The sequence below is a fragment of the Salvelinus alpinus genome, chromosome 21 (assembly GCF_045679555.1).
Source record: "Salvelinus alpinus chromosome 21, SLU_Salpinus.1, whole genome shotgun sequence".
Taxonomy (NCBI): Eukaryota; Metazoa; Chordata; class Actinopteri; order Salmoniformes; family Salmonidae; genus Salvelinus; species Salvelinus alpinus.
In genome coordinates, this window is record NC_092106.1 from 51047382 (window position 1) to 51059676 (window position 12295).

At 48.6% G+C, this 12295-nt stretch overlaps 1 protein-coding gene across 1 annotated transcript in view; it reads right to left on the bottom strand.

Moving 5' to 3' along the window:
* Positions 1–1262: 1262 nt before the first annotated feature.
* LOC139548527 (uncharacterized) overlaps positions 1263–12295 on the bottom strand; it is a 23469-nt gene continuing 12436 nt past the window's right edge. Inside the window, exons 2-3 of the mRNA XM_071358216.1 lie at positions 5950–6417; positions 1263–3214 (exon numbers count right to left, since the gene is read on the bottom strand). Of these exons, the coding sequence (XP_071214317.1) occupies positions 1263–3214; positions 5950–6417 (2420 nt within the window). The remainder of the gene's footprint in view (positions 3215–5949; positions 6418–12295) is intronic.

A 12295-nucleotide genomic window follows, 5' to 3' on the forward strand; every position in this document is an offset into this window, starting at 1 on the left:
GCTCCATGGTGTAGCCGGAGGACAGCTATTTTCCGTCCTCCTCTGAGTACATTGACTTCAATACAAAACCTTGGAGGATCATGGTTCCATAGACTTACACAGTAATTATGACAACTTCCGGGAGATGTCCTCCAACCAATCAGGGCTCTTGCAGCAGGAACTGACATGTTGTCCACCCAATCAAAGGATCAGAGAATTAATCTAGTACTGAAAGCATAAGCTACAGCTAGCTAGCACTGCAGTGCATAAACTGTTGTGAGTAGTTGACTCAAAGAGACAGGAAGACAATAGTTGAACAGTTTTGAAGAAATACATTTTTTCAAAAATTAAGGAGAAGCAGAAGAGAGAGTTAGCTATATGTCGTAAAAAAAAATTTTACCTTAATTTAACTAGGCAAGTCAGTTAACAAATTCTTATTTACAATGACGGCCTACCCCAGCTAAACCCGGACGACGCTGGGCCAACTGTGCGCCGCCCTATGGGACTCACAATCACGGCCGGTTGTGACGCAGCCTGCTTACTTAGCTAGCTAATTTATCCTACTCAAACACCTGGCTCAAACAGAGAGGACAGCTATGTATGTTAGCAAGCTGGCTAAGGCCATCCAACACTAGAACTCTTCCAAGTCAAGGTAAGCATTCGGTTTTATAAATGTATTGCCACTGAGGCCCACCGGTGTAGCTGCTAGACAGCTTGCTGTACACTGTACTGTGTGATTGTACGGGGGTTTACTAATGCGCTAGTTCTAGTAGGTAAGTTGACTATGATGTTTAGCTGATGTGGTGACAATGATGTAGGCTGTGTGTAGCGGTTATGGTATTAAAGTTTGGCTTGGAGAGGTTTTCTTCGCCTGGTCTCAGACAGCTGAAGTCCATAAGCGAGGGAAAAAGGTAAGAAGAGGAGAACCCCTAGATGTGAGAAGGAATTATACCATGAGCAAAGTGATGATGCTGTTTGTATGAGGCTGCAATGACGTATTCATTTGTCCGTTTCTGTTTAAAACGTTTCTTAAATGGAACGAAACAGGGATAGACCTACCTGAATCTGTCTGTTTTGGTTGCAACTACTGTTTGGACTAATGATTACACCCTAGAACAGCTAGATGCAGGCAAGAGTGTACAAGGAAGTATTGAATGTGTCACTGTCTGTCACCTTGATTATTCAAATTTCTCTCTCGAAATGTGCACCTATGTTTTAAACTTTCACTTGTAGGTTAGGTTGTAGCAACCGCATGAAAATGTGTGTATCATGTAGAATTACTTCTAACTCTCCTGACTGAGGATCCAAGGCAAATGGCTCACATGTGCACCTCTGTTAGAAACTTTATGATGGGTGTAGGGGAACATTCTAGTATCATGTACTAGAGGGTTGGAACTGAGGCCCAGGGTTGGAACTGAGGCCCAGGGTTGAAACTGAGGCCCAGGGTTGAAACTGAGGCCGGGTTGGAACTGAGGCCCAGGGTTGGAACTGAGGCCCAGGGTTGGAACTGAGGCCCAGGGTTGGAACTGAGGCCCGGGATTGGAACTGAGGCCCGGGGTTGGAACTGAGGCCCGGGATTGGAACTGAGGCCCAGGGTTGGAACTGAGGCCCGGGATTGGAACTGAGGCCCGGGATTGGAACTGAGGCCCGGGATTGGAACTGAGTCCCGGGATTGGAACTGAGTCCCAGGGATTGGAACTGAGGCCCAGGGATTGGAACTGAGGCCCGGGATTGGAACTGAGGCCCGGGGTTGGAACTGAGGCCCGGGGTTGGAGCTGAGTCCCGGGGTTGGAGCTGAGTCCCGGGGTTGGAGCTGAGGCCCGGGGTTGGAGCTGAGGCCCGGGATTGGAACTGAGGCCCGGGGTTGGAACTGAGGCCCGGGGTTGGAACTGAGGCCCGGGGTTGGAACTGAGGCCCGGGATTGGAACTGAGGCCCGGGGTTGGAACTGAGGCCCGGGGTTGGAACTGAGGCCCGGGGTTGGAACTGAGGCCCGGGGTTGGAACTGAGGCCCGGGGTTGGAACTGAGGCCCGGGGTTGGAACTGAGGCCCGGGAACTGAGTCCCGGGATTGGAACTGAGTCCCGGGATTGGAACTGAGTCCCAGGGTTGGAACTGAGGCCCAGGGTTGGAACTGAGGCCCGGGGTTGGAACTGTTGGAGCTGAGGGCCAGGGTTGGAGCTGAGTCCCGGGGTTGGAGCTGAGTCCTGGGGTTGGAGCTGAGTCCCAGGGTTCCAACTGTTGGAGCTCAGTCCTGGGGCTGTAGCTGAGTCCCATGGTTGGAGCTGAGTCCCAGGGTTGTAGCTGAGTCCCGGGGTTGTAGCTGAGTTCCGGGGTTGGAGCTGAGTCCCGGGCTGGAACTGTTGGAGCTGAGTCCCAGGGTTGGAGCTGAGTCCCAGGGTTGTAGCTGAGTTCCGGGGTTGGAGCTGAGTCCCTGGGCTGGATCTGTTGGAGCTGAGTCCCGGGGTTGGAGCTGAGTCCTGGGGTTGGAGCTGAGTCCCAGGGTTGGAGCTGAGTCCCGGGGCTGGAGCTGAGTCCCGGGGCTGGAGCTGAGTCCTGGGGTTGGAGCTGAGTCCTTGGGTTGGAGCTGTCCCGGGGCTGGAACTGTTAGAGCTAAGTCCGTGGGCTGGAGCTGAGTCCTGGGGCTGGAACTGAGGCCTAGGGTTGGAACTGAGTCCCGGGGTGGGAGCTGAGTCCTGGGGTTGGAGCTGAGTCCTGGGGTTGGAGCTGAGTCCCGGGGTTGGAGCTGAGTCCCGGGGTTGGAGCTGAGTCCCGGGGTTGGAGATGAGTCCCGGGGTTGGAGATGAGTCCCGGGGTTGGAGCTGAGTCCCGGGGTTGGAGCTGAGTCCCGGGGTTGGTGCTGTCCCGGGGTTGGAGCTGAGTCCCGGGGTTGGAGCTGAGTCCCGGGGTTGGAGCTGAGTCCCGGGGTTGGAGCTGAGTCCCGGGGTTGGAGCTGAGTCCCGGGGTTGGAGATGAGTCCCGGGGTTGGAGCTGAGTCCCGGGGTTGGAGCTGAGTCCCGGGGTTGGAGCTGAGTCCCCGGGTTGGAGCTGAGTCCCGGGGTTGGAGCTGAGTCCCGGGGTTGGAGCTGAGTCCCGGGGTTGGAGCTGAGTCCTGGGGTTGGAGCTGAGTCCCCGGGTTGGAGCTGAGTCCTGGGGTTGGAGCTGAGTCCCCGGGTTGGAGCTGAGTCCCCGGGTTGGAGCTGAGTCCCCGGGTTGGAGCTGAGTCCCCGGGTTGGAACTGTTGGGGTGAGGCCCAGCACTGTTGGGGCTGTTAGAACTGAGGCCCAGTCTGCACATGCTGCTTACCATTACAGTACCAACAGGACAGGCTAGTTGTTAGTTTCGTTATTGGTCGTCTCATGACTTTCCCAGGAAAGGGAGTGTTCCCCTACAGGATCATCTCTTAAAGGGTTTCATCCTTACAGTATGCAACCAACCAGAACCAACACGTTACTTATCATGACACACTGACAGGGAGAACTGGAAACCTCACCTTTATTCTCTGGCAGTAGAACGTTGAAGTCTAGAACACACAGTGTTATGAAAAGGGCTTCTTTTCCCATCTGAGTCATCTCATAGAATAATTGGTATGAATGTCAGTTACTGTTTATGCCCTGACGAGGGAATACAGTAGGTAAACTAACACAACATTCCCGTTCGGAAAACACTTATTCAAAATAAGTCAATCTTTCAACAACGGGAAATACCAGGAACAGGAACAGACAATTATTCCTGTGGATTTATCAAATCAAATTCAAATCAAATGTATTTATAAAGCCCTTCTTACATCAGCTGATATCTCAAAGTGCTGTACAGAAACCCAGCCTAAAACCCCAAACAGCAAGCAATGCAGGTATAGAAGCACGGTGGCTAGGAAAAACTCCCTAGAAAGGCCAGAACCCAGGAAGAAACCTAGAGAGGAACCAGGCTCTGAGGGGTGTCCCTAGAAAGGCATCAGGAATCATAACGGTGTCAGTTTAGAGTGAGTAAGGAGAGTTTACATGTCAGAGTATAAGGTTCTGTCAACAAATGGCACCCTATTCCTTTCATAGTGCACTACTTTAGACAAGACTCCTATGGGCCCTGGTAAAAAAAAGTAGTGCACTATGTAGGGAATAGGGTGCCATGTTGGACACTGTATAAGTCACTGTCAGTCAACCCAACACCTCACTGTATAAGTCACTGTCAGTCAACCCAACACCTCACTGTATAAGTCACTGTCAGTCAACCCAACACCTCACTGTATAAGTCACTGTCAGTCAACCCAACACCTCACTGTATAAGTCACTGTCAGTCAACCCAACAACTCACTGTATAAGTCACTGTCAGTCAACCCAACACCTCACTGTATAAGTTACTCTCAGTCAACCCAACACCTCACTGTATAAGTTACTCTCAGTCAACCCAACACCTCACTGTATAAGTCACTGTCAGTCAACCCAACACCTCACTGTATAAGTCACTGTCAGTCAACCCAACACCTCACTGTATAAGTCACTGTCAGTCAACCCAACAACTCACTGTATAAGTTACTCTCAGTCAACCCAACACCTCACTGTATAAGCCACTGTCAGTCAACCCAACAACTGACTGTATAAGTCACTGTCAGTCAACCCAACACCTCACTGTATAAGCCACTGTCAGTCAACCCAACAACTCACTGTATAAGTCACTGTCAGTCAACCCAACAACTGACTGTATAAGTCACTGTCAGTCAACCCAACACCTCACTGTATAAGCCACTGTCAGTCAACCCAACAACTCACTGTATAAGTCACTGTCAGTCAACCCAACAACTGACTGTATAAGTCACTGTCAGTCAACCCAACACCTCACTGTATAAGCCACTGTCAGTCAACCCAACAACTCACTGTATAAGTCACTGTCAGTCAACCCAACAACTCACTGTATAAGTCACTGTCAGTCAACCCAACACCTCACTGTATAAGCCACTGTCAGTCAACCCAACAACTCACTGTATAAGTCACTGTCAGTCAACCCAACAACTCACTGTATAAGTCACTGTCAGTCAACCCAACACCTCACTGTATAAGTCACTGTCAGTCAACCCAACACCTCTCTGTGTGTTGTCTCAACCACACGCTCGCTCGTACACACACACACACACACACACACACACACACACACACACACACACACACACACACACACACACACACACACACACACACACACACACACACACACACACAGAGATAACAGGCTGGGAGCCCTTGACTCGTGACACCCCTTGACTCCTTTAAAAGTAAACAGAGAATTCTCTAGTTTTTATCTCACTCCGGGGATTCAGTGGAAAGACAAGTCAACCTCCCTCTCCCCTTCTCTCACCCTCTCTCTCACTCTCCCCTTCTCTCCCCCTCTCTCTCACTCTCCCCTTCTCTCCCCCTCTCTCTCACTCTCTCTCATTCTCTCAATCTCTCTCTCCCCTCTCGGTCTCTCTATGTCTCTCTCTGTCTCTCTCTCCCCTCTCTCTCTCTCTCTGTCTCTCTCTCCCCTCAATCTCTCTCTCCTCTCTGTCTCTCTGTCTCTCTTTGTCTCTCTCTCTGCCCCCAATTCCCTCTCTCTCCCCCTCTCAATCTCTCTCTCCCCTCTCGGTCTCTCTATGTCTCTCTATGTCTCCCTCTCCCCCCTCCCCTCTCTCTCCTCTCTCTCTCTGTAAATTACCAAGTGTCAGACGTTGTTATCTGCTATCAGGCCCTTCAGCCATATCTGACTTAAGGTACGTTCCACTCCTCAGAACACACACTCTCCATGATTAACCTATCTGTGTCTTTCCAGTAAATAAAGAACTTTGTTCAGACATGATATGAGGTTTTTCACTCATACTTTCACTTTGTCTTTATCAGGGATGTTGTAATTTCACAGTTGCTGTAAGCACAGTGTAGTATGTCCAGAAATCATTTTAATGACTACCGACGTCAACAAGCCAATGAGCATGTCCATAAAAACTACATCTTTCTGCTTGCATGGTGAGGACTGTGGTGAGGCCTGTGGTGAGGACTGTGGTGAGGCCTGTGGTGAGGACTGTGGTGAGGCCTGTGGTGATGCCTGTGGTGAGGTCTGTGGTGATGCCTGTGGTGATGCCTGTGATGAGGACTGTGGTGAGGCCTGTGGTGATGCCTGTGGTGAGGTCTGTGGTGATGCCTGTGGTGAGGCCTGTGATGAGGACTGTGGTGAGGCCTGTGGTGAGGCCTGTGGTGAGGCCTGTGGTGAGGACTGTGGTGATGCCTGTGGTGAGGTCTGTGGTGATGCCTGTGGTGAGGTCTGTGGTGAGGACTGTGGTGAGGACTGTGGTGAGGCCTGTGATGAGGTCTGTGGTGATGCCTGTGGTGAGGTCTGTGGTGAGGACTGTGGTGAGGCCTGTGATGAGGACTGTGGTGAGGACTGTGGTAATGCCTGTGGTGAGGCCTGTGGTGAGGTCTGTGGTGATGATCGTGCTTTAACTACAGCCCTAGTTTTCCTGGCCAGGTAGTTCTTCCTTGGTCAGGAAAACACCTGGTACTCTCTGAGTTAAAGTCCCTGTGTGGCAGACATGTTGGCCCTAGTTTGGACCCAGCTCTTTTCAACTCCAGTACTGTCTTTGTCAATCAAATGTATTTAAAGCCCTTTTTACATCAGCAGATGTCACAAAGTGCTATACAGAAACCCAGCCTAAAACCCCAAACAGCAAGCAATGCACGTGTAGAAGCACGGTGCCTAGGAAAAACTCCCTAGAAAAGGCCATAACCTAGGAAGAAACCTAGAGAGGAACCAGGCTCTGAGGGGTGTCCAGTCCTCTTCTGGCTGTGCCAGGTGGAGATTATAATAGTACATGGCCATTTAAGGCGAGATTGTTCTTCAAGATGTTTAAACGTTCAAAGATGACCAGCAGGGTCAAATAATAATTACAGTGGTTGTAGAGGGTGCAACAGGTCAGCACCTCAGAAGTAAATGTCAGTTGGATTTTCATAGCCGATCATTCAGAGTTAGAGACAGCAGCTGCAGTAGAGAGAGAGTCGAAAACAGCAGATCCAGCAGACAAGGTAGCACGTCCGGTGAACAGGTCAGGCTTCCCTAGCCGCAGGCAGAACAGTTGAAACTGGAGCAGCAGCACGACCAGGTGGACTGGGAACAGCCAGGAGTCATCAAGCCAGGTAGTCCTGAGGCATGATCCTAGGGCTCAGGTCCTCCGGGAGGAGAGGGAGAGAGGGAGAAATAGAGGGAGCATATTTAAATTCACACAGGACACAGGAGAATTACACCAGAGATAACAGACTGACCCTATCCCCCGGCACATAGACTATAGCAGCATAGATACTGGAGACTGAGACAGGGGGGGGGTCAGGGGACACTGTGGCACCGTCCAACGATACCCCCGGACAGGGCCAACCAGGCAAGATATAACCCCACCCAATTTATGCGAAAGCAAAGCCTCCACACCACTAGAGGGATATCAACAGACCACCAACTTACTACCCTGAGACAAGGCCGAGTATAGCCTCCACACCACTAGAGGGATATCAACAGACCACCAACTTACTACCCTGATACAAGGCTGAGTTTAGCCCACAAAGATCTCCTCCACCGCCCCTAGCCAGAGGGGGCGCAAAAAACGTGTTTGACATGACAGCGAGTGACAAGGAGTTGGTATGATTGAAATGGCTATGTTGGCCTTGATTTGTTATAAGGGAGTATCTCAACAACACACTGACTGACTGTTGTTACTTTCTGTTCTGTTCCAGATCAGTTATACAGAGCTATGCTGATGTGGTCAAATAACTGGTTTGGGTAGGAGGAGGAGGAAGGAGGGAGGGAGGAGGAAGGAGGGAGGGAGGAGGAGGGAGAGGAGGAGGAGGTGGAGGAGGAAGAGGAAGGAGGAGGAGGAGGGAGAAGGAGGAGGAGGTGGAGGAGGAGGAAGAAGAGGAGAAGGAAGGAGGGAGGAGGAGGAGGAAGGAGGGAGGAGGAGGGAGGAGGAAGAGGAAGGAGGGAGGAGGAGGGAGAAGGAGGAGGAGGTGGAGGAGGAGGAGGAAGAGGAGAAGGAGGAGGAGGAGGGAGGAGGAGGAGGAGGAGGGAGGAGGAGGAGGAGGAAGAGGAGAAGGAAGGAGGGAGGAGGAGGAGGAGGAGGAGGAGGGAGGAGGAGGAGGAGGAGGAGGAGAGGGGGAGGAAGAGGAGGAGGAGGAGGAGGGAAGAGGAGGAGGAGGTGGAGGAGGAGGAGGGAGGAGGAAGGAGGAGAGAGAAGGAGGAGGGGGAGGAAGAGGAGGAGGAGGAGGAAGGAGGAGGAGGAGGAGGAGGAGGACAGGGGAGACAAACAGGAGGATGTTTCCATGACATAGACTGACCAGGTGAATCCAGGTGAAAGTTATGATCCCTTATTGATGTCACTTGTTAAATCCACTTTAATCAGTGTCGATGAAGGGGAGGAGACAGGTTAAATAAGGATCTTTATGCCTTGAGACAAATGAGACATGGATTGTGTATGTGTGCCAATCAGAGGGTGAACAGGCAAGACAAAATATTTAAGCGCCTTTGAACAGGGTGTGGTAGTAGGTGCCAGGCGCACCGGTTTGTGTCAAGAACTGCAACGCTGCTGGGGTTTTTCACTCTCAACAGTTTCCCGTGTGTATCAAGAATGGTTCACCACCCAAAGGACATCCAGCCAACTTGACCCAACAGTGGGAAGCATTGGAGTCAACATGGCCCAGCATCCCCGTGGAACGCTTTGGACACCTTGTAGAGTCCATACAACTCAATATTAGGACAGTGTTCCTAATGTTTCCTACCCTCAGTGACTGGTTGGGTCAGTTATGTTATTCATCACACACACACACACACACACACACTCACATACACACACACACACACACACACACACACCCACACACACACACACACACTCACACACACACACATACACATACACACACACACACACACACACACACACACACACACACACACACACACACACACACACACACACACACACACACACACGTGCACACACACACACACACATTCACACACACACACACACACACATACACACACACACACACACACTCCATCGTCAGCCCATTCCAGTGCTAACCCAGTGTTATTAGCCCCGGGGATGCTTTCGATTCGTTGAAGACAGAGTGAGGCTGTTGTTTACCAGCTCTTGTGGTTCTTGTTTGTCTAATAACTTCCTGCCAGAGTGATGACTTAACACAATGTTCTGTCTCCCACACTTTTAACTGGATTTTATTGGTCATTCCTTTTTAGCCAGCCAGCCAATTACTGTCTCTCTCTCTCCATCTCTCTCTGTCTCTCTCTGTCTCTCTCTCAATTCAATTCAATTCAATTCAAGGGGCTTTATTGGCATGGGAAACATGTGTTAACATTGCCAAAGCAAGTGAGGTAGGTAATATACAAAAGTGAAATAAACAATAAAAATTAACAGTAAACATTACACATACAGAAGTTTCAAAACAATAAAGACATTACAAATGTCATATTATATATATACAGTGTTGTAACAATGTACAAATGGTTAAAGCACACAAGTTAAAATAAATAAACATAAATATGGGTTGTATTTACAATGGTGTTTGTTCTTCACTGGTTGCCCTTTTCTTGTGGCAACAGGTCACAAATCTTGCTGCTGTGATGGCACACTGTGGAATTTCACCCAGTAGATATGGGAGTTTATCAAAATTGGATTTGTTTTCGAATTCTTTGTGGATCTGTGTAATCTGAGGGAAATATGTCTCTCTAATATGGTCATACATTGGGCAGGAGGTTAGGAAGTGCAGCTCAGTTTCCACCTCATTTTGTGGGCAGTGAGCACATAGCCTGTCTTCTCTTGAGAGCCATGTCTGCCTACGGCGGCCTTTCTCAATAGCAAGGCTATGCTCACTGAGTCTGTACATAGTCAAAGCTTTCCTTAAGTTTGGGTCAGTCACAGTGGTCAGGTATTCTACCACTGTGTACTCTCTGTTTAGGGCCAAATAGCATTCTAGTTTGCTCTGTTTGTTTGTTAATTCTTTCCAATGTGTCAAGTAATTATCTTTTTGTTTTCTCATGATTTGGTTGGGTCTAATTGTGCTGTTGTCCTGGGGCTCTGTGGGGTGTGTTTGTGAACAGAGCCCCAGGACCAGCTTGCTTAGGGGACTCTTCTCCAGGTTCATCTCTCTGTAGGTGATTGCTTTGTTATGGAAGGTTTGGGAATCGCTTCCTTTTAGGTGGTTGTAGAATTTAACGGCTCTTTTCTGGATTTTGATAATTAGTGGGTATCGGCCTAATTCTGCTCTACATGCATTATTTGGTGTTCTACGTTGTACACGGAGGATATTTTTGCAGAATTCTGCATGCAGAGTCTCAATTTGGTGTTTGTCCCATTTTGTGAAATCTTGGTTGGTGAGCGGACCCCAGACCTCACAACCATAAAGGGCAATGGGCTCTATGACTGATTCAAGTATTTTTAGCCAGATCCTAATTGGTATGTTGAAATTTATGTTCCTTTTGATGGCATAGAATGCCCTTCTTGCCTTGTCTCTCAGATCGTTCACAGCTTTGTGGAAGTTACCTGTGGTGCTGAGGTTTAGGCCGAGGTATGTATAGTTTTTTGTGTGCTCTAGGGCAACGGTGTCTAGATGGAATTTGTGGTCCTGGCGACTGGACCTTTTTTGGAACACCATTATTTTGGTCTTACTGAGATTTACTGTCAGGGCCCAGGTCTGACAGAATCTGTGCAGAAGATCTAGGTGCTGCTGTAGGCCCTCCTTGGTTGGTGACAGAAGCACCAGATCATCAGCAAACAGTAGACATTTGACTTCGGATTCTACTAGGGTGAGGCCAGGTGCTGCAGACTGTTCTAATGCCCTCGCCAATTCGTTGATATATATGTTGAAGAGGGTGGGGCTTAAGCTGCATCCCTGTCTCACCCCACGACCCTGTGTGAAGAAATGTGTGTGTTTTTTGCCAATTTTAACCGCACACTTGTTGTTTGTGTACATGGATTTTATAATGTCGTATGTTTTTCCCCCAACACCACTTTCCATCAATTTGTATAGCAGACCCTCATGCCAAATTGAGTCGAAGGCTTTTTTGAAATCAACAAAGCATGAGAAGACTTTGCCTTTGTTTTGGTTTGTTTGGTTGTCAATTAGGGTGTGTAGGGTGAATACATGGTCTGTTGTACGGTAATTTGGTAAAAAGCCAATTTGACATTTGCTCAGTACATTGTTTTCATTGAGGAAATGTACGAGTCTGCTGTTAATGATAATGCAGAGTATTTTCCCAAGGTTACTGTTGACGCATATTCCACGGTAGTTATTGGGGTCAAATTTGTCTCCACTTTTGTGGATTGGGGTGATCAGTCCTTGGTTCCAAATATTGGGGAAGATGCCAGAGCTAAGGACGATGTTAAAGAGTTTTAGTATAGCCAATTGGAATTTGTTGTCTGTATATTTGATCATTTCATTAAGGATACCATCAACACCACAGGCCTTTTTGGGTTGGAGGGTTTTTATTTTGTCCTGTAACTCGTTCAAGGTAATTGGAGAATCCAGTGGGTTCTGGTAGTCTTTAATAGTTGATTCAAGGATTTGTATTTGATCATGTATATGTTTTTGCTCTTTATTCTTTGTTATAGAGCCAAAAAGATTGGAGAAGTGGTTTACCCATACATCTCCATTTTGGATAGATAATTCTTCGTGTTGTTGTTTGTTTAGTGTTTTCCAATTTTCCCAGAAGTGGTTAGAGTCTATGGATTCTTCAATTACATTGAGCTGATTTCTGACGTGCTGTTCCTTCTTTTTCCGTAGTGTATTTCTGTATTCTCTCTCTCTCTCTCCCTCTCTGTCTCTCTCTCCATCTCTCTCTCTCTCTCTCTCTCTCTCCCTCTCTGTCTCGCTCTCCCTCTCTGTCTCGCTCTCCATCTCTCTCTCTCTCTCTCTCTCTCTCTCTCTCTCTCTCTCTCTCTCTCTCTCTCCTCTAGCTCTCTCTCTCTCTCTCTCTCTCTCTCTCTCCATCTCGCTCTGTCTTTGTCTCTATCTCTAAATTCAATTCAATTCAAGGGGCTTTATTGGTATGGGAAACATATGTTAACATTGTCAAAGCAAGTGAAATGGATAATAAACAAAAGAGAAACAAACAATAAAAAAAGTGAACAGTAAACATTACACATACAGAAGTTCCAAAAGTCATATAATGTTTATATACAGTGTTCTACCGATGTGCAAATGGGAGAGATGGGAGGACCGAGAGACTGAAAAACAGCTTCTATCTCAAGGCCATCAGACTGTTAAACAGCCATCACTAACATTGAGTGGCTGCTGCC